Raw genomic sequence first — 22,797 nt, forward strand, 5'->3', positions numbered from 1 at the left:
GATAGGGACCTTAGATTGTAAGCTCACTGGGGCAGGGACTGATGGGAATGGGATAGGGACCTTAGATTGTAAGCTCACTGGGGCAGGGACTGATGGGAATGGGATAGGGACCTTAGATTGTAAGCTCACTGGGGCAGGGACTGATGGGAATGTGATAGGGACCTTAGATTGTAAGCTCACTGGGGCAGGGACTGATGGGAATGTGATAGGGACCTAGATTGTAAGCTCACTGGGGCAGGGACTGATGGGAATGGGATAGGGACCTTAGATTGTAAGCTCACTGGGGCAGGGACTGATGGGAATGGGATAGGGACCTTAGATTGTAAGCTCACTGGGGCAGGGACTGATGGGAATGGGATAGGGACCTTAGATTGTAAGCTCACTGGGGCAGGGACTGATGGGAATGGGATAGGGCCCTTAGATTGTAACGCTCACTGGGGCAGGGACTGATGGGAATGGATAGGGACTTTAGATTGTAAGCTCACTGGGGCAGGGACTGATGGGAATGGGATATGGGACCTTAGATTGTAAGCTCACTGGGGCAGGGACTGATGGGAATGGGATAGGGACCTTAGATTGTAAGCTCACTGGGGCAGGGACTGATGGGAATGTGCTGGGCCCTTAGATTGTAAGCTCACTGGGGCAGGGACTGATGGGAATGTGATAGGGACCTTAGATTGTAAGCTCACTGGGGGCAGGGACTGATGGGAATGGGATAGGGGCCTTAGATTGTATGCTCACTGGGGCAGGGAGTGATGGGAATGTGATAGGGACCTTAGATTGTAAGCTCACTGGGGCAGGACTGATGGGAATGGGATAGGGACCTTAGATTGTAAGCTCACTGGGGCAGGGACTGATGGGAATGTGCTGGGCCCTTAGATTGTAAGCTCACTGGGGCAGGGACTGATGGAATGTGATAGGGACCTTAGACTGTAAGCTCACTGGGGCAGGGACTGATGGGAATGGGATAGGGACCTTAGATTGTAAGCTCACTGGGGCAGGGACTGATGGGAATGGGATAGGGACCTTAGATTGTAAGATCACTGGGGCAGGGACTGATGGGAATGTGATATGGACCTTAGATTGTAAGCTCACTGGGGCAGGGACTGATGGGAATGGGATAGGGACCTTAGATTGTAAGCTCACTGGGGCAGGGGCTGATGGGAATGTGATAGGGACCTTAGATTGTAAGCTCACTGGGGCAGGGACTGATGGGAATGTGATAGGGACCTTAGATTGTAAGCTCACTGGGGCAGGGACTGATGGGAATGTGATAGGGACCTTAGATTGTAAGCTCACTGGGGCAGGGACTGATGGGAATGGGATAGGGACCTTAGATTGTAAGCTCACTGGGGCAGGGACTGATGGGAATGTGATAGGGACCTAGATTGTAAGCTCACTGGGGCAGGGGCTGATGGGAATGGGATAGGGACCTTAGATTGTAAGCTCACTGGGGCAGGGACTGATGGGAATGGTATAGGGACCTTAGATTGTAAGCTCCACTGGGGCAGGGACTGATGGGAATGGGATAGGGACCTTAGATTGTAAGCTCACAAGAACAGAATGGAGCAGGGGTAGAACAGGGCAGAATGGAGCAGGGGTAGAACAAGGCAGAATGGAGCAGGGGTAGAACAGGGCAGAATGGAGCAGGGGTAGAACGAGGCAGAATGGAGCAGGGGTAGTACAGGGCAGAATGGAGCAGGGGTAGGACAGGGCAGAATGGAGCAGGGGTAGAACAGGGCAGAATGGAGCAGGGGTAGAACAGGGCAGAATGGAGCAGGGGTAGAATAGGGCAGAAAGGAGCAGGGGTAGAACAGGGCAGAATGGAGCAGGGGTAGAACAGGGCAGAATGGAGCAGGGGTAGAACAGGGCAGAATGGAGCAGGGGTAGAACAGGGCAGAATGGAGCAGGGGTAGTACAGGGCAGAATGGAGCAGGGGTAGGACAGGGCAGAATGGAGCAGGGGTAGGACAGGGCAGAATGGAGCAGGGGTAGAAGAGGGCAGAATGGAGCAAGGGTAGAACAGGGCAGAATGGAGCAGAATGGAGCAGGGGTAGTACAGGGCAGAATGGAGCAGGGGTAGAACAGGGCAGAATGGAGCAGGGGTAGTACAGGGCAGAATGGAGCAGGGGTAGAACAGGGCAGAATGGAGCAGGGGTAGAACAGGGCAGAATGGAGCAGGGGTAGAACAGGGCAGAATGGAGCAGGGGTAGAACAGGGCAGAATGGAGCAGGGATAGAAGAATAGGGCAGAATGGAGCAGGGGTAGAACAGGGCAGAATGGAGCAGGGGTAGTACAGGGCAGAATGGAGCAGGGGTAGAACAGGGCAGAATGGAGCAGGGGTAGTACAGGGCAGAATGGAGCAGGGGTAGAATAGGCAGAATGGAGCAGGGGTAGGAACAGGGCAGAATGGAGCAGGGGTAGAACAGGGCAGAATGGAGCAGGGGTAGAACAGGGCAGAATGGAGCAGGGGTAGAATAGGGCAGAAAGGAGCAGGGGTAGTACAGGGCAGAATGGAGCAGGGGTAGAATAGGGCAGAAAGGAGCAGGGGTAGAACAGGGCAGAATGGAGCAGGGGTAGTACAGGGCAGAATGGAGCAGGGGTAGAACAGGGCAGAATGGAGCAGGGGTAGAACAAGGCAGAATGGAGCAGGGGTAGAACAGGGCAGAATGGAGCAGGGGTAGAACAAGGCAGAATGGAGCAGGGGTAGTACAGGGCCAGAATGGAGCAGGGGTAGAATAGGGCAGAAAGGAGCAGGGGTAGTACAGGGCAGAATGGAGCAGGGGTAGAATAGGGCAGAATGGAGCAGGGGTAGAACAGGGCAGAATGGAGCAGGGGTAGAATAGGGCAGAAAGGAGCAGGGGTAGTACAGGGCAGAATGGAGCAGGGGTAGAATAGGGCAGAATGGAGCAGGGGTAGAACAGGGCAGAATGGAGCAGGGGTAGAATAGGGCAGAAAGGAGCAGGGGTAGTACAGGGCAGAATGGAGCAGGGGTAGAATAGGGCAGAATGGAGCAGGGGTTAGGACAGGGCAGAATGGAGCAGGGGTAGGACAGGGCAGAATGGAGCAGGGGTAGAACAGGGCAGAATGGAGCAGGGGTAGAACAGGGCAGAATGGAGCAGGGGTAGAATAGGGCAGAAAGGAGCAGGGGTAGTACAGGGCAGAATGGAGCAGGGGTAGAATAGGGCAGAAAGGAGCAGGGGTAGAACAAGGCAGAATGGAGCAGGGGTAGAACAGGGCAGAATGGAGCAGGGGTAGAACAAGGCAGAATGGAGCAGGGGTAGTACAGGGCAGAATGGAGCAGGGGTAGTACAGGGCAGAATGGAGCAGGGGTAGAACAGGGCAGAATGGAGCAGGGGTAGAACAGGGCAAGAATGGAGCAGGGGTAGAATAGGGCAGAATGGAGCAGGGGTAGAACAGGGCAGAATGGAGCAAGGGTAAGAACAGGGCAGAATGGAGCAGGGGTAGGACAGGGCAGAATGGAGCAGGGTAGGACAGGGCAGAATGGAGCAGGGTAGGACAGGCAGAATGGAGCAGGGGTAGAACAGGGCAGAATGGAAGCAGGGTAGAACAGGGCAGAATGGAGCAGGGGTTAGAACAGGGCAGAATGGAGCAAGGTAGAACAGGGCAGAATGGAGCAGGGGTAGAACAGGGCAGAATGGAGCAGGGGTAGTACAGGGCAGAATGGAGCAGGGGTAGAACAGGGCAGAATGGAGCAGGGGTAGGACAGGGCAGAATGGAGCAGGGTAGAACAGGGCAGAATGGAGCAGGGGTAGAACAGGGCAGAATGGAGCAGGGGTTAGAACAAGGCAGAATGGAGCAGGGGTAAAACAGGGCAGAATGGAGCAGGGGTAGAACAGGGCAGAATGGAGCAGGGGTACAAGGCAGAATGGAGCAAGTAGAACAGGGCAGAATGAGCAGGGTAGAACAGGGCAGAATGGAGCAGGGTAGAACAACAGGGCAGAATGGAGCAGGGGTAGAACAGGGCAGAATGGAGCAGGGGTAGAACAGGCAGAATGGAGGCAGGGGTAGAACAGGGGCAGAATGGAGCAGGGGTAGAACAGGGCAGAATGGAGCAGGGGTAGAACAGGGCAGAATGGAGCAGGGGTAGTACAGGGCAGAATGGAGCAGGGGTAGAACAGGGCAGAATGGAGCAGGGGTAGTACAGGGCAGAATGGAGCAGGGGTAGAACAGGGCAGAATGGAGCAGGGGTAAGAACAGGGCAGAATGGAGCAGGGTAGAACAGGGCAGAATGGAGCAGGGGTAGAACAGGGCAGAATGGAGCAGGGGTAGTAACAGGGCAGAATGGAGCAGGGGTAGGACAGGGCCAGAATGGAGCAGGGGTAGTACAGGGCAGAATGGAGCAGGGGTAGTACAGGGCAGAATGGAGCAGGGTAAGAACAGGGCAGAAGGGGTAGGGGTAACAGGGCAGAATGGAGCAGGGGTAGAACAGGGCAGAATGGAGCAAGGGGTAGAAGGGCAAGAATAAGCAGGGCAGAACAGGCAGAATGGAGCAGGGTAGAACAGGGCAGAATGGAGCAGGGTAGAACAGGGCAGAATGGAGCAGGGGTAGTACAGGGCAGAATGGAGCAGGGGTAGAACAGGGCAGAATGGAGCAGGGGTAGGACAGGGCAGAATGGAGCAGGGGTAGGAACAGGGCAGAATGGAGCAGGGGTAGAACAGGGCAGAATGGAGCAGGGGTAGAACAGGGCAGTACAACCCTGCACCCCGGTAACCTAGTAATCTGGGCCAACTAGTATTCTTCCTATGGGGCAATAGGGGAATATCTGGTACTGCCTATGGGACCCACGTGCGAGACAGATTATCCCCACTCCGCTCTCTTTATTCAATCCAAGGACATTGGCAGCACTTTATCTTCTCCAACTGAGGTCCCTTCCTATTGGGCAAATATTTCTCTATTAATATCTGCACTCACTATAGAAATATCTCCTTGCAGATACTCCATGTATCAGAGAACACAGCTCAGTAACCAAGTGGCTCTTATGTTTAATCACAAAGGGTTAAGTTGAATAAACTTTGGTGCCTGCTGTTTGCCCTTCTGTGCTCAGCCCCATTGCTGTTCACTGGTCCAGGGCCAGAACTAGGGGTAGGCACAAGCGGCAGCTGCCTAGGGCCCAACTATTGGGGGGCACCAGAACCTCTCCTGCCTACCCCTAGTCTGCGCTCTTTAGCCATTGCCTCCACCAATTGTCATCCCCGGACGCCTTGGCCCACCGCTGCACTGGTCTCTCTAGCAAGGAAATAACCTTTTAGGCAATTATGAATAATTCATGGTGCTGGGTTTATAGTTATGTGTAACTGTCACTGTGTCTGTCCCTTTCCCTTCCCTGCACTGCTGGTTCTGACTCCTGATACAACTCCCCAATACCCATTCATTCCTCATTCTCACTGGGTTTATAGTTATGTGTAACTGTCACTGTGTCTGTCCCTTTCCCTTCCCTGCACTGCTGGTTCTGACTCCTGATACAACTCCCCAATACCCATTCATTCCTCATTCTCACTGGGTTTATGTTATGTGTAACTGTCACTGTGTCTGTCCCTTTCCCTTCCCTGCACTGCTGGTTCTGACTCCTGATACAACTCCCCAATACCCATTCATTCCTCATTCTCACTGGGTTTATAGTTTATGTGTAACTGTCACTGTGTCTGTCCCTTTCCCTTCCCTGCACTGCTGGTTCTGACTCCTGATACAACTCCCCAATATCCATTCATCCCTCATTCTCACTGGGTTTATAGTTATGTGTAACTGTCACTGTGTCTGTCTGTCCCTTCCCTGCACTGCTGGTTCTGACTCCTGATACAGCTCCCCAATATCCATTCATCCCTCATTCTCACTGAGTTTATAGTTATGTGTAACTGTCACTGTGTCTGTCCCTTTCCTTCCCTGCACTGCTGGTTCTGACTCCTGATACAACTCCCCCAATATCCATTCATTCCTCATTCTCACTGGGTTATAGTTATGTGTAACTGTCACTGTGTCCTGTCCCTTTCCTTTCTGCACTGCTGGTTCTGACTCCTGATACAACTCCCCAATTTCCATTCATTCCTCATTCTACTGGTTTATAGTTACGTGTAACTGTCACTGTGTCTGTCCCTTTCCCTTCCCTGCACTGCTGGTTCTGACTCCTGATACAACTCCCCAATATCCATTCATTCCTCATTCTCACTGGGTTTATAGTTATGTGTAACTGTCACTGTGTCTGTCCCTTTCCCTTCCCTGCACTGCTGGTTCTGACTCCTGATACAACTCCCCCAATACCATTCATCCCTCATTCTCACTGGGTTTATAGTTATGTGTAACTGTCACTGTGTCTGTCCCTTTCCCTTCCCTGCACTGCTGGTTCTGACTCCTGATAAAACTCCCCAATATCCATTCATCCCTCATTCTCACGGTTATAGATGTGTAACTGTCACTGTGTCTGTCCTTTCCCTTCCTGCACTGCTGGTTCTGACCCTGATACAACTCCCCAATATCCCATTCATTCCTCATTCTCACTGGTTATAGTTATGTGTAACTGTCACTGTGTCTGTCCCTTCCCTTCCTCTGCACTGCTGGTTCTGACTCCTGATACAACTCCCAATATCCATTCATTTCTCATTCTCACTGTTTATAGTTATGTGTAACTGTCACTGTGGTCTGTCCCTTTCCCTTCTCTGCACTGCTGGTTCTGACTCCTGATACATCCCCAATATCCATTCATTCCTCATTCTCACTGGGTTTATAGTTATGTGTAACTGTCACTGTGTCGTCCCTTTCCCTTCTCTGCACTGCTGGTTCTGACTCCTGATACAACTCCCAATATCCATTCATTCCTCATTCTCACTGGGTTTATAGTTATGTGTAACTGTCACTGTGTCTGTCCCTTTCCCTTCTCTGCACTGCTGGTTCTGACTCCTGATACAACTCCCCAATATCCATTTCATTCCTCATTCTCACTGGGTTTATAGTTATGTGTAACTGTCACTGGTGTCTTCCCTTTCCCTTCCTGCACTGCTGGTTCTGACTCCTGATACAACTCCCCAATACCATTCATTCCTCATTTCACCTGGGTTTATAGTTATGTGTAACTGTCACTGTGTCTGTCCTTTCCCTTCCCTGCACTGCTGGTTCTGACTCCTGATACAACTCCCCAAATATCCATTCATTCCTCATTCTCACTGGGTTTTATAGTTATGTGTAACTGTCACTGTGTCTGTCCCTTTCCCTTCCCTGCACTGCTGGTTCTGACTCCTTGATACAACTCCCCAATACCATTCAATCCTATTCCTCACTGGTTTATAGTTTATGTGTAACTGTCCACTGGTGTCTGTCCCTTTCCCTTCTCTGCACTGCTGGTTCTGACTCCTGATACAACTCCCGCAATATCCCATTCATCATCCTCATTCTACTGGGTTTATAGTTTATGTGTAACTGTCACTGTGTCTGTCCCTTTCCCTCTCTGCACTGTTGGTTCTGACTCCTGATACAACTCCCAATATCATATCTCATTCTCATGGGTTTATAGTTATGTGTAACTGTCACTGTGTTGTCCCTCCTTCCCTGCACTGCTGGTTCTGACTCCTGAAGGGTTTATAGTTATGTGTAACTGTCACTGTGTCATCTTAAGGGTTTATAGTTATGTGTAACTGTCACTGTGTCAGGTCTGACTGGTCAATACCAATTTCAGTCTGACTGCTGTTTGTCTGTCCCTGTTACTGTAGGTACAACTCCCCCATTTCCACTGGTTCAATTCTCATTCTCACTGGGTTTATTATGTGTATGTGTTCTGACGGGGTTTAAGTTTTGTGTCACTGTGCTGTGTTCCATCTCTGCACTGCTGGTTCTGACTCCTGAGGGTTTATCAGTTCATCCTATGTCACTGTGTCACTGCTGTTCTGACTGGTTTTATAGTTACTGTCACTGTGTCATCTGGCTCTCTTGATGGGTTTTATAGTTAGTGTACTGTCACTGTGGTCCGCACTGCTGGTCTGAAGGGTTTATAGTTATGTGTAACTGTCATGTGTCATACTCCTGAACCTCCCCATTCTCATTCTCACTGGGTTTAAGTTATGTGTAACTTCACTGTGTCAGTGAGAACAATGGGTCAGCAATTAGCCATGATATTCTTTCGCCTAGCATCCTAGGCGGTGGTCAATCAGCTGGCATGAGAAGATAAACCAGGAACAAAGCCTATCTTGGTCAAATGGAGATGCCATTGGATACACGTGCATGGCCACCTTTATTTATTAACGTAGTTATGAACACTGGGGCAGGTAACACAACGAGGAAAATGTAAGAGCAAGAATACAAACTGACAGTTGCAGTATTGGGCACAGCTATTCAGTTGGTCTTCTTGGGGGTCTAGGAGCTGAATATTTACTGGAAAGACTGGGGATTTCCTTAATTGAAAGATTTGTGTAGCTCTGATGAGTAATTACGGTTATTCCATAAAGCCCACCCCTCTAATCCTTGGAGCCAATAACAGGCAGCCTGGTACCCCACCAGCAAAACCCAGTTGGAGTCTGTATGCTCTGTAAATGTGTGAATGAGGCCATGAGCAGAAAAGGGAGACAGTAGTACTGTGTAACTCCCCACCCATTGAAATGCAGGGAAATTGCACGTGGCAGGACAGACTACAGAGGCGGAGGTAGCAGGGGGAATTCAGGGAGGGCATTCCCAATGTAAGGAGCAGCAAGGGAAGAAAGGGTTAAGGTTGGAAACAGCAGTAGTAGTGGGGGTTACTCTGAGAGGTGCGGAGGAGTCGACCAGGAACGTATGGGGACACAAGGGAAGAGATGGAGTGAGGGGCAGGGGAATAGAGGGCTTTGAGGGTAAAGGGAAGGAAGTTATTCTTTGTTTAATGGGAAGCCATGAAAAGGACGCAGGCAGGAAGGGCCTGAACTATCTTGGATGAGAGGGGAGGAGCCAGGTATCAGTGCTTAATACAGGCTGTAGGGGGGAGAGATGGGAGAGGCCAGTTAGTAGCAGGTTACAGTAGTCCAGTCAGGATAGGTTGAGAGCATACAGCTTGGCTGTTACAATCGAGAGAAAGGGACGGATTTTGGCAATATTGTGTAAGAGATTAGAGTCAGCTGTAAATGAAGGGGTTAATAAATATATTTACCATCGGCATTCAGCAGTGGCTGAGATCTTCCAAGGACAGAGCATAGAGGGAGAACAACAACGGCCCAAGTACAGAGCCTTGTGGCACCCCATATTAAGTCAGAGCCTTGTGGCCCCTATCTTAGTGTGGTGTGGCACTCCTACATTAAGTACGAGCCTTGTGCAGCCCCTACATTAAGTACAGAGCTTTGGCATCCCGCTACATTAAGTACAGAGCCTTGTAGGCACCCCACATTAAGTACAGAGCCTTGTGGTACCCCACATTAAGTACAGAGTCGCTTGGGGCACCCTACATTTAAGTACAGAGTCTGTAGCACCCCCACATTAAGTAAGAGCCTTGTGCACCCACAACAATAAGTAGCATGAGCTTGTGTGCCCCCCTACATTAAGTACATGAGCCTTGTGGCACCACTACATTAAGTACAGAGCCTTGTGGCACTCCAGCCACATTAGTACAGAGCTTGTGGCACCCCTTAACATTAAGTACAGAGCCTTGTGGCACCCGACATTAAGTACATGAGCCTTGTGGCACCCCTACATTTAGTACAGAGCCTTCGTGGCACCTACATTAAGTACAGAGCCTTGTGGACCCTACATTAAGTAAGAGAGCCTTGTGGCACCCCTAATTAAGTAGCAGAAGCCTTGTGGCCCCCCTACATTTAAGTTACATGAGGCCTTGTGGCACCCTACAATTAAGTTTTAGCCTTTGTGGCACCCCTACATTAAGTACAGAGCCTGGTGGCACTCTACAATAAGTACAGAGCTTGTGGCTATCCGCCACGATTAAGTACACGTATCCTTGTGGCACCGTCCTACATTAAGTACGAGCCTTGTGCACCCTAATTAAGTACAGAGGCCTTGGTGGCATCCAACTTATTAAGTAAGAGCCTTGTGCAACCCTACATTAAGTACAGAGGCCTTGTGGCACCGCTACATTAAGTATCAGAGCCTTGTGGCACCCCCTACATAAGTACAGAGGTTCTCTGGCAACCCACAATTATGTTACATGATGCCTTGTGCACCGCCCACATTAGTACCATAGAGCCTTGTGGCACCACATTAAGTACAGAGGCCTTGTGGCACCCCTACATTACGGTACAGAGCATTGTGGCACCCACTTAAGTAAAGAGCCTTGTGGCACCCTACATTAAGTCAGAGCCTTGTGCACCCCTAATTAAGTACAGAGCCTTGGGGCACTCCTACATTAAGTTACAGAGACTTGGACCACCCCTACATTAAGTACAGAGCCTTGTGGCACCCCTACATTAAGTAAGGAGCCTTGTGGCACCCTACATTTAAGTACAGAGCCTTGTGGCAACCCCTACATTAGTAACAGAGCTTGGGGGACCCCTACATTAAGTACAGAGCTTGTAGGCACGCCCACAATTAAGTAAGAGGCCTTGTAAGCACCCCACATAGTAACAGGAGCGCTTGTAGCACCCCACATTAAGTACAGAGCTTGTAGCACCCCTACATTAAGTACAGGCGCTTGTGGCACCCCTACATTTAAGTAGCAAGAGCCTTGTGGGCAACCTCCCTACATTAAGTACAAGAGCCTTGTGGCACCATTAAGTACAGAGCCTTGTGGCACCCTACATTACATACAGAGCCTTGTGGCACCCCACATTTAAGTGCAGAGCCTTGTGGCACCTCCTACATTAAGTAGAGCCTTGTGGCACCCCTAATTAAGTACAGAGCCTTGGGACACCTACATTAAGTACAGAGCTTGGGGTACCCCACATTAGTACAGAGCCTTGTAGCACCCCAGCATTAAGTAGGCAAGCCTTGTGGGCACCCTACATTAAGTACAGAGCTGTGCACCCCTACATTAAGTAAGAGCCTTGTAGCACCCACATTAAGTACATGGAGCCTTGTGGTACCACATTAAGTACCGAGCCTTGGGGGCACCTCTACATTAGTACAGAGGCTGTAGCACGCCCCACATTAAGTACAGAGCCTTTTGTTGCACCCACATTAAGTACAGAGCCTTGTGGCACCCCTTACATAAGTACAGATCCTTGGGTGGAACCTTACATTAAGTACAGAGCCTTGTAGCACACCCCACATTAAGTACAGAGCCTTGTGGTACCCCGCACATTAAGTACAAGAGCCTTGGGCACCTCTACATTAAGTACAGAGCTGTAAGCACCCCCACATTAAGTACAGAGCCTTGTGGCACCCCTACATTAAGTACAGCGCCTTGTGCACCCTAATTAAGTACAGAGCCTTGTTGGCACACCCATTAAGTACAAGAGCCTTGGTGGCACCTCTACATTAAGTACAGAGCTTAGGCAACCCCCACATTAAGTCAGAGCCTTTGTGGCACCCTACATTAAGTACAGAGCCCTTGGTGGCACCCCACATTAAGTAAGAGCTTGTGCACCTACATTAAGTACAGATCCTTGTGGCACCCTACATTAAGTAGCAGAGCCTTGTAGCACCCCCACATTAAGTACAGAGCCTTGTGGTACCCCACATTAGTAGCAGGAGCCTTGGGGGCACCCCTACATTAGTACAGAGCTTGTAGCCCCCACATTAAGTACAGAGCCTTGTGGCACCCCACATTAAGTACAGAGCCTTGTGGCACCTAACATAAGTACAGAGCCTTGTGGGCACCCCTACATTTAGTACAGAGCCTTGTGGTACCCCCACATTAAGTACAGAGGCTTATATGCACCCCCAATTAAGTACAGAGCTTTTGGGCCACCTACATTAAGTAGCAGAGCCTTGTGGTACCCCCACATTAAGTACAGAGCCTTATAGCACCCCACATTAAGTAGCAGAGCTTTTGGGCACCCCTACATTAAGTACAGAGCCTTTGGGCACCCCACATTAGTAGAATGGGGATGAGGTTCTGTTACCTTGAGAAGACCGCTGATGGATAGTGTAGAAGGAGAATAGAGATATAGCGAACCTGTTCGCCCGGTGGAACTAATTTGGCGCGACATCGGTGTTCACAAGTCCGCAAATTCGCGAAACTTTTGGCGATGTTCCGCCTTTGGGTTCGCCTTCCGCTGGCGCCAAATTTTGACACTTTCACCCCAGAGTCAGCAGATACATGGCAGCCAATAAGGCAGCTCTCCCTCCTGGACACCCCCCCCACCCTGGGACCACTCCCTTCAATATATAAACCGAAGCCCAGCAGCCGTTTACGATTCTCCTGTGTGTGTTTGAAAGAGATAGTGTAGGGAGAGATTTTGCAGGGATTTGAGGGAGAGGTTTAGGGTAGCTTTGGCTGGGTTTGACTAGTGAATGTTGATCTGCTTTCTACTGCTCTGTATTAGCAGCCACATAGGGAGAAGAGCGCTGTGTCCAAAGTGTGGCAGGGGATGAGGGCGAGTTTAGGTAGCTATTAGTTCTATCTGTGTTGGGGACTGGTGTTGCTGCTCCTAGTATTACCAGCAAGCACCACCAGAGATCACTTTTGTATTATTATTATTTTTTTTTTTCATTTATCTTATAGATATTAGATATATATATAAGATATAGTATTTAGATATTTATTCAAGACATTCTGTCTAAAAATAACAATAGTAATTCCGTGTCCAGAAACATTCAACTGAGTGACGTTTTTCACGCAGCATAATATATCACCTACTGTAATATGTTGGCATTGCAGGCTTGTTGTTGCCACTGTCTTTTCAATCCAAGTGCCCACCTGCTTGTGTGAGCTTTTGCACATTCTGTATAAAAATAACATAATAATTCCGTTGTTCCAGAACATCACCCAAGTTGTTTTTGTTGTTTTGTAAAATAAAAAAAATGGCCAGGCAAAGGCAGGCCGCCACGCAGAGGCACTAGGGGCGTGCTGCTATGATATCCTGTGGCCCTAAGGAAATTGCCCAGTTTCCAAAAGGCACTTTTACCCTGAACTCCAAAATGCTGAAGAAGGTAGTTGACTGGCTTACACAGCAACACCCCATCCCTCTACTGTTTCTAACTTTGGGGCACAACATCCTCATCCTCCTGCTGGCTATGGGCACCCCACGTACCACTTCTCTCACCACGCCGCCCTTCTTCACTGGAGTCAGAGGAGTTATTTACTCATGAGTTTTGTTTGAACTGGTGATGGCGCAACCAATTATTGCCAGAATGAGATGAAGGAGATGCCGGACTTTACACCAGAATTATCATAATTCAGGCAGGCAACACAACAGAGATGGACATAAGGTGTGATGAGGTCCCCGTGCTGCTGCGTTCTGTAGCTGTCAGAAGAAATTGATTGGCATCTGAGGAGAATGATGATGAGGAGATTGATGTTTTGGTGGTTGCCCACTAGAGAGAGCCAAGAGGAGGATAGTTCAGCATGGGAGAGACGGATGAGGCAGCGAGGAGAATTAACTTAGAAGAAGCAGGGGACAGCTCCACAGGGAAGCAGATACGGGGCAACAACATGGAATCGGCACCTGTGGTCAGCCAGCCAACACACCCGCCAACTTCTACTTGTTACCTGCCTAGAAAGCCGCACATCAAAAGCTCAGCATGTGTGGCATTTTTTTAATGTGTGTGCCTCTGACAAAAGCGCTGTAATTTGCAAAATGAGTGCAGTCAGAAAACTGAGTCTTGGGAAGCCCAACACCCACTTAGGTACAACTGCTATGCGAACGGCACATGAACGCCCAAACACAAAGCACTATGGGGAGCAACACCTCAAGGCAGCAGCCAAACTCTAAGCCACCCTCCCTTCTGCTCCAGCATCTTACTGCTCTACTCTGCTGTCCTTGACCCGTCTCAACCACCCCTCCACTCCGCCTTCCACCTTGACCACCAGTTCCTGCTCATCTGCCCCCCAGCCAAGTTTCCTGTGAGGGCCATGTTTGAGCGTAAGAAACCAATGCCTCCGAGTCATCCCCTTGCCCGGCGTCTGACAGCTGGATTGTCCTGCACTCTTAGCCCGCCAGCTTTTTACCATACCAGCTTGTGGACTCTGAGGCTTTCCACCAATTTGTAGCAATTGGGACACCGCAGTGGAAGGTACCCAGCCGCAATTTTTTTTCACAGAAGGCAATACCACACCTGTACCAGCATGTGCAGAGCCAAGCCACCGCATCTCTGTCATTTAGTGTTGGGGCAAAGGTCCATATGACTACTGACACATGGTCCTCCAAGCATGGTCAGGGCAGGTATGTCACCTACACTGCCCACTGGGTGAACCTGGTGATGGCTGGGAAGCAGGGAATGCGTGGTTCAACAACAGTGGAGTTGGTGTCACCGCCACGGGTTGCATGCGGGTCTGCCACCACCTCTACTCCTCCTTTGCTCTCTAACTCATCTTCTAAGTCATCTCCTAACTCGTCTTCTAACTTGGCTTCTTCCTCGGCTTCTTCCTCCTCTGCTGCTGGGTCCTCCTCCACACCTGAGCACCCCCAGCTTCCCATAGGCTATTCGACGTGCCAGGTACGCCGTTGTCATGCTGTCTTGGGCATGACGTGCCTGGAAAGCAGAAACCATACCGGATCTGCACTCCTGTCATCTCTGCACTCACAGGTCGATCGGTGGCTGACCCCACACCAACTGAAAATCGGAAAAGTGGTGTGTGACAACGGAAGCAATCTGTTGGCAGCACTGAGACTGGGCAATTTAACACATGTGCCCTGCATGGCACATGTTTTAAATTTGATAGTCCAACGGTTTGTCTCGAAGTACCCAGGATTGCAGGACATTCTCAGGCAGTCCAGGAAGTTGTCTGGCCATTTCAGACATTCCTACACAGCCATGGCATGCCTTGCTGACATTCAGCGGCGGCACAAGTTGCCAGTCAGGCGTTTAATTTACGACAGCCAGACTCGCTGGAATTCCACGCTAATGATGTTTGAACGTCTGCTGCAACAACAAAGAGCCGTCAATGAATACCTATTTGAACTGGGTGGTAGGACTGGATCTGCAGAGCTGGGGATTTTTTTCCCCCGTTACTGGGTGCTTATGCGCGATGCCTGCAGGCTGATGCGCCCTTTTGACGAGGTCACAAATATGGTTAGTCGCACCGAAGGCACCATCAGCGACCTAATACCCTTTGCTTTTTTTCTTGAGCGTGCCGTGCGACGAGTGACAGATGACGCTGTAGACCAGAGTGACCAAGAGCACGATTTCTGGGCGGAATCACCAGAACGTTCCCAGGCACCTGCTGCAACGCAGGGAGAGGTGTCAGAAGTGGAGTCAAAGGAGGAAGGTGGCTTTGTGGAGGCGGAAGACCAACAGGAGCAGGCTTCCGGGGGCTTGTGGTCACCTTTTGGGGAGCCCTGGTCTTGTACGTGGCTGGGGGAGGAGACAGTGGTAGATGAGGGACGTAGTCCCTTGATAACGAGGAAGGGGAGATGGATACCTCTGCATCCAACTTGTGAGAATGGGGTCTTTCATGCTGTCATGCCTGTTGAAGGACCCCCGTATCAAGAGGCTTAAGGAGAAGGACCTGTACTGGGTGGCAACGCTACTAGACCCTCGTTACAAGCATAAAGTGGCAGAAATGTTACCAACAAGTCCGAAAGGATGCTGCATTTCCAAACCAGCCTGCAAAACATGTTGTACAATGCTTTTAAGGGTGATGTCACTCCACATTCCAGGGGCAGAGGTGCCGGTAATCCTCCCACGAGCACACCTGCAAGGACAATGCACTTTGGCCACTCTGTAACGTCAGATATGCAAAGTTTTTTCAGTCCAAGGCAGCGCCAGGACCTTTCTGGATCCACCCTCCGAGAACGCCTCGACCGGCAGGTAGCGGACTACCTGGCATTAACTGCAGATATTTACACTCTGAGGAGCAATGAACCCCTGGACTACTGGGTGCGCAGGCTTGATCTGTGGCCAGAGCTGTCACAATTTGCCATAAATCTCTTGTCTTGCCCTGCCTCAAGTGTCCTCTCAGAAAGGACCTTCAGTGCAGCAGGAGGGATTGTAACTGAGAAGAGAACTCGCCTAGGTCACAAAAGTGTTGATTACCTGACCTTTATTAAAATGAATGAGGCATGGATCTCGGAGGGTTACTGCACGCCGGAAGACTTGTTCTGACTGCCCATGCAGCTGTCCTTCTCTGCACGCCGCTTGACACCACACACAGCTGTCCTTTAGCGTCCTCCTCCGCCACCGTACAAACTAGGGTGCAAATCCTACTGGTTTCTTTTTAAGCCAAACTTTTTGGACAGGTAAATCCTGAATTTTTCTGTCTTCTGTGCTTGGCACCCTATCTTAGTTCTTTGAAAGGGTTTGCCTGGGGCATGGTTATGATACCATCTATCTTTGATGTTTTTTCTGTCTTCTGTGCTTGGCATGCTATCTTCATTTTTTTAAAGGGTTTGCCTGGGGATTGGTTATGATACCATCTATCTTTGATGTTTTTTCTGTCTTCTGTGCTTGGCACCCTATCTTAGTTCTTTTAAAGGGTTTGCATGGGGCATGGTTATGATACCATCTATCTAACATATTTTTTCTGTCCTCTGTGCTTCAGTGGCTGCAACAAAAAAAACATAATTTTTCAGGAATGTACACATTCCTGATTTTTCAGGGTTATGCAACAGCGGCAAAATCGTATCTTTTATGGTCACCGCAGGTGATCAATAAAGTAGGCCAAAACTGGGCCCACACTGCAGAATCAGTGTTTTTTGGTTCACGTCACTGTACATTGAATTACCTCTGCCTGACCATGCACGTGCGCACAAGCACGGTGACTGCTAAACACACCACTACAGAAATATTCCCACCGACAGGACGAACGTCCTGGAGGTGACAAGCAACTAGTAAAAACTATTATTCGCTCACTTGACGGTATCATTAAAGCTTTTTGCGGTTTTTTTTTCGTTGCAGTAAACGCAGCGTTTTGTCTTTGCGTGTGAACCGGCCGTAACCTTTACACAACTTGATTGGCATGTAGACGCCGGACGTTTTAAAGCAGTTTATTACATAAGTTTAGGAATGTAGTGTGATTTCTGCCCTTTACAGCACAAAACGCAACACTGTGTCAACAACGTATTTTTCAGAGAAGTTTTTGCCCTTGATCCCCCTCCTGCATGTCACTGCCCAGGTCGTGGCACCCTTTAAACAACTTTAAAATCAGGTTTCTGGCCAGAAATGGCTTTTCTAGGTTTTAAAGTTCGCCTTCCCATTGAAGTCTATGGGGTTCGCAAAGTTCGCGAACGTTCGCACTTTTTGCCGAAAGTTCGCGAACGGGTTCGCAAACTTTTTTGGCGAGTTTCGCTACATCTCTAAAGGAGAAGGGAGCTACAATGCAGCCTGACTACAGATACCAGTAAAATGCAGAATTTGCACCGGAGGGAGTGGTCAGCCATACCGAATGCAGCTGATTGGTCAAGGGAAATTAGTATAGAGAAGGGACCATTTCCATTTGTATTTTGGCACAATGCAGTCTCAGTAGAGTGCGTGGGACAGTAATTAGAGAGACAGGAGGGGACGAGCAGGATTCAAAATAGGCCCCGGCATTTCAACTACATAGAGGCCCCTCGGGCAACAAAGTGTTAACTCAGCTGCAGTGTCGGTTGGTTTGCTACAGGCACCGCTGCCACAACACTCAGAAATAAGTCGGCTTTTCTGGGAACCTTATCACCACAAGGCGTGTTGTGTTAGCAAATAGGGGGGAGTTGTTAGCACAGGTCCTCAGTAAAAAAAAAAAGTATTTTCATTTTCATTTATGAGGGGAGAGTTCCGCTGCACGCATTTGGCCCCCACCCAACCGTTTCCTACTGGGTAGCAAATCTATTTCTATTTCAAATTTGGTTTCCACTCCTCCCACACAACTGCTGCCGTATATAATGCAACTGTCACCCTGATTTACTCTACCGGATCAGGAGAAAGCGGAGGGGCTAGAACCCAAAGGCTTGTATAGTGCGTATTGTGACACAGACAAGGGGGTGTGGGACTGTCCCCCCGCGATTACGCCGCCGGATCAGGAGAAAGCGGAGAGGCTAGAACCCCTAGGCTTGTATAGTGTGTATTGTGACACAGACAAGGGGGTGCGGGACTGTTACCCCAGGATTACTCCGCCAGATCAGGAGAAAGCAGAGGGGCTAGAACCCCTAGGTTTGTGTAGTGCGTATTGCAATGCAGACAAGGGGGTGCAGGACTGTACCCCCCGGGATTACTCCACCGGATCAGGAGAAAGCGGAGAGGCTAGAACCCCTAGGCTTGTATAGTGCGTATTGTGACGCAGACATGGGGGTGCGGGACTGTTACCCCGAGATTACTCCGCTGGATCAGGAGAAAGCGGAGGGGCTAGAACCCCTAGGCTTGTACAGTGTGTATTGTGACACAGACAAGGGGATTACTGCGCCGGATCAGGAGAGAGCAGAGGGGCCGGACCCCCTTCTCTCATCGCCGATAGTTAAGCTGTCTGCAGAGCGGAGGGATCGTTCAGGTGAGTTTGGGGAAGGGAATCACGGGGTACAGGCAAATATTTAGACGCTGGGTTGTGCGGCTGGGGGCCTGTGGTTCCTTTATGGGGCTGCAACATATTATAATTACTGACTGTAGAGTTATATTTTATATATGTTACACGTGTCATGGAGGGAAAGCCAAGCAGTAACTGTGCAGGAACCCATTCCCGTGTCTGTGAGAGAGTCTGAGTGAGGGTTAAAGCTTTATATTTGGTTCATTTCTCACATATTTGTATTTTTGACAGTTTTACAGAAACCCCTCTGCTCCCTCCGTGTTCCTTTGGTGCCAGTGATCTGTATCTTTGCAGTTTTAGTCCTTGTGGTTGTGGCTTTGGCTGTTACTGTGTCCCTCAGAGGTGAGTTCTGGGCACCAGTAAGTGGGGAACACAACAACGTTGATTATATGTACAAACCCAATGGCTTAGTACTTAGTTAGGGTTATTAATTGTATTCTTGTGTTATTCACTGACAACATTGTTATGGGGAAATGCTGAACTATGTCTCTATTTTATTACTGGGGCTGTAACTGCAGAACTTGTTTCCCATAGTGTAAAGGTCATTGGCCGATCACTTCCCCTTAATGGAATTAACTCATGGGCTTCTCCGGCAGATATCTGCATTGTAATCTGTTCTTCCCATGGGGCTAGCCATATTCTTGCTCTGATAAACTTCACTCACACTTTACTGCTGCGCTGCAAGTTGGAGTGATATCCCCCCCCTCACCCCCAGCAGCCGATCAGCAGAACAATGGGAAGGGAGCAAGATAGCAGCTCCCAGTAGGTATCAGAATAGCACTCAATAGTAAGAAATCCAAGTCCGGCTTGGGACTCCTCCAGTTACATGGGAGTAGGAGAAACAATAGGTTAGCTGAAAGCAGTTCTAATGGGTAGCGCTGGCTGAAAGCTCAGACTCAGGCACAATGCACTGAGATGGCGCCTACACACCAATATTACAGCTACAAATACATTTGTTGGTACAAGAATAAAAGGTTAAATGGCAGAGGGAATTATTTGCTGTGTAACAGTGTCATTTAGAGATACAAAGTGCCCCATAAATATCACGGCAGTGTCTATTTAAAGGAGAAGGCTAAGTCACTTGGGGGTGCCAAAATGTTAGGCACCCCCAAGTGACTTAAATCGCTTACCTTGTACCCCGGGCTGGTGCCCCTGTTAGGAGAAAACAGCACCAGCCCGGGGTACCTGCAGCGAGCCTTCCTCCTTCCGGCTTTGCGCTGCCGGCGAAATCCGTGGGCCGGCACATGCGCAGTAGAGTGAAAAGCCGACTTCTATGTTTAAGTTCGGCTTTTTCACTCTACTGTGCATGCGGGCGCAGCGAATATGGAAGAGGAAGCGCTCGCAGCTACCCCGGGCTGGTGCTGTTCTCTCTGAACAGGGGCACCAGCCCGGGGTAAAAAGTATGCGATTTAAGTCACTTGGGGGTGCCTAACATTTTGGCACCCCCAAGTGACTTAACCTTTCCTTCTCCTTTAACTATAACCCTTTCTTATCAGGTACCCATCAACCCTGCCCAGTATATCACTATTCTGCCCCCTGTGAGGAGGACTGGATCTGGTACCGGGGGAAATGTTACTATTTCGCTGAGACGTACGATGAGTGGAACAACAGCCAGAGCTTCTGTGTTTCCCACAATGCATCTCTCTCTCTCATCGACACCCAGGAGGAACTGGTGAGTAATCAGAAACATATTAGGGTTGATTCACTAAGGTGCGATAACACTTATCGCGTGCTTTTTTGCGTTAAAATTGATGCGAAAAAAAACGTGTGATTCGCTAAAGTATTGTTGCATGCGTTAAGTCGCATATCGCGTGCGTTAAATAGTGTGCAACCACATGTGTTCATTTTAATGCATTGTGTAAATTGGTGAATGAAAAGAATATGATCGCATGATTCACAAACACTTAGACGCGCTAAATATCGCATTAGTCCCTACTTGGGGCAAGCGGTAATTATAGAAAAGTACAGTTCATGAGCTTTTGGCAATAAAATATGGACTTTGCAGTGGGATTTATTCAGTCTGTGTTTCCCCCAGAGTGACGCAGCCGCCAGTTTGCAGGGAAATGGGCATTTTCAGAAAAGTACTTTTACGAGCGTAATGCTGTGTATGGCTAATAAGGCGTGTGCGCAATAAGTATCGCTCGTACGTTAATTAGCGCGCGTTCCGTCAAATACCGCACAAAAATAGTCTTCGCGACTTAAATAACGCAAGCAGCATCATGTCTAAATTAACCCAGATATACTTTTAGTGAATCGTGCGTTAAAACGTGAAAAATTAGACGTGATAAAATTTTTAACGCATGCTACAAATAGCGCATGTTTTAACGCACTTTAGTGAATCAACCCTATTATATCTAATTCGAAGTATATTATTTCCACCATGTCCGTGTAAAGGCAGCAGAATTCGGGGCAACTTTGGGAGTTTTAAGTGCGATGTTTTTATTACACACAGTGCCCAAGCTCTCCCATAGGCTTGAATGGAAACTGCCTGATAAGAACTTGTAGCAGTGCATGTCGGTCGATGCAGGAGTTTCACAGTTGTTCTGCCTGCTGATTACACCCATGTTTGATATGGGATCTCCATTCAAGTCTGTGGGGTGCTATTTAAGGGGCCTTTAGGTGCTGTTCCCAGTACACTGAGATGTATTTAGCTTTTCATATGGATGGTGCTGTACCAGGGACCTACTGGTTGGTCTCCATGTGCAGATCTGTAGGGATTTCTAATCTGGGCGCCCCTAAGCCAGCCCCATTCGTCGACCCCCCTCCGTGCAAGTGAGCACACACATGCATGAAAGTTTAATGTTGCATATGGAGCAGTGGGGAGAGGTCCCCATTGCTCTGTATGGGAGAAAAATTTGTGCCACCCTAGGCCCAGGACTTTGTGACCTCTCCACAAATCTGGGCCTGGGAGCAGTGTCCAAAACATTTGCCAATGTGCCCAAAGGTATCTGTGCCCCTGTACACCCATGTGTATAGTATTCCAGCTGTACAAGGTCGGTTTATGGCTACAAATAAAATGATATATATACTGCTGCATTGGTTAATGCCCTATAATCCAACAATAAAGCTCTCAGTATCCATGCACACAGGCAGGCTAACTTATAGAACTGAGGGCAGGTGGGTGGGCATAATGGCTCTGTGTGCAAGGTGCTGTCATTATTCCTTTAATTTGGAAATGGCTAATTGGCACTTTTTATTTACAAGACTGTTTGTATTTGCTGTAGAAGTGGATTGGTTGAGATTCTGTTTCTCACAGCTAATGTTCTGTCATTGTAGGATTTCCTAAGGAGACACAGGGGGCTCAATGACCACTGGATTGGGCTGTACAGAGACACTGATGAGCCGGGGTGGGTCTGGGCAAATGGATCCATGTTCAGAAATACGTAAGTATTAGGAGGCTGTTCCTGCTGATTGGCAGCATAGGTATTCTCATGTAATAAACATGTTTTATGGTATCTCTCTATACAGGCTATGAGCAAACTTAGGGGGCTGTTCCTGCTGAATTGTGCTTAGTACTGGGGAATCCCTATGTGCCATAGTTTTATGGTATCTCTCTGTACAGGCTATGAGCAAACTTAGGGGGCTGTTCCTGCTTAATTGTGCTTAGTACAGGGGAAATTTTTTGTTTATTGAGTTCTTGCATCCTAATACAATAAAGCTTAAAATAACATAACAAATAAGCAAAAGCATTAAATATATTTACATGCAGTAAACATAATTAGCTTATCCTATAAACGTATCCGCTTGCTCTGTGGGCAACTGTACAAATGTTACAAAGCTGATGTATAGTCGCACCTGAGCTATACAACGCTGCTCAATTTCCAACTTTAACTCAACTTCAATGAGCGGCTCAGCCTGGCTGGGGGCCACTCTACTATAAACAACTATATACACAAAACATGGCTCTGACTCCAGGAAGGCAAAAGATTGGGCTACTCACCTAAAACTGTATGAAGCCCCATCAGAAAAATACGACGAAGGCAAAAATCTAAGGGGGGTGAAAAGAACTAGCCCAACACCAAAGAGACATCCGAATTAGCAAGAGACTCACGGTGGGTCAAACTGAATGCCCCTCCACAGACCCTTCCACCTTGCTTCATCCATCCTTTGTCTCTCCAAAGAGCGTATCTTCCCGAGCTCACCCAGTACCATATCCACCACCACTGGACAGGGGAGGACTTCACGCCTGAGAGAAACCTTGCACCGTGTGTTCCAGGTGTAAAAGCGGACAACAGAGCTGACTAAGAAAAGAGTGCCCAAATCATACCCCCTGTGTCGCT

General features: G+C 49.0%; 2 protein-coding genes across 8 annotated transcripts in view; one reads left to right on the top strand and one right to left on the bottom strand.

Moving 5' to 3' along the window:
* Positions 1 to 22,797, bottom strand: part of a2ml1 (alpha-2-macroglobulin-like 1) — a 214,001-nt gene that overhangs the window by 27,852 nt on the left and 163,352 nt on the right. The gene's annotated exons all lie outside the window — the stretch shown is intronic.
* Positions 18,245 to 22,797, top strand: part of LOC101733695 (C-type lectin domain family 2 member D-like) — a 57,911-nt gene continuing 53,358 nt past the window's right edge. Inside the window, exons 1-4 of one of the 2 annotated variants that reach the window (XM_031905409.1) lie at positions 18,245 to 18,484; positions 18,749 to 18,859; positions 20,014 to 20,189; positions 21,794 to 21,942. In XM_031905409.1, coding sequence (XP_031761269.1) covers positions 18,283 to 18,484; positions 18,749 to 18,859; positions 20,014 to 20,189; positions 21,794 to 21,904 — 600 coding nt within the window. In that variant the 5' untranslated portion in view covers positions 18,245 to 18,282 and the 3' untranslated portion in view covers positions 21,905 to 21,942. Of the gene's footprint in view, positions 18,485 to 18,748; positions 18,860 to 20,013; positions 20,190 to 21,793; positions 21,943 to 22,797 lie in introns of those variants that run through there. The other variant, XM_031905408.1, reaches the window with a different exon arrangement.

Source organism: Xenopus tropicalis, chromosome 7, assembly GCF_000004195.4.
Source record: "Xenopus tropicalis strain Nigerian chromosome 7, UCB_Xtro_10.0, whole genome shotgun sequence".
Taxonomy (NCBI): domain Eukaryota; kingdom Metazoa; phylum Chordata; class Amphibia; order Anura; family Pipidae; genus Xenopus; species Xenopus tropicalis.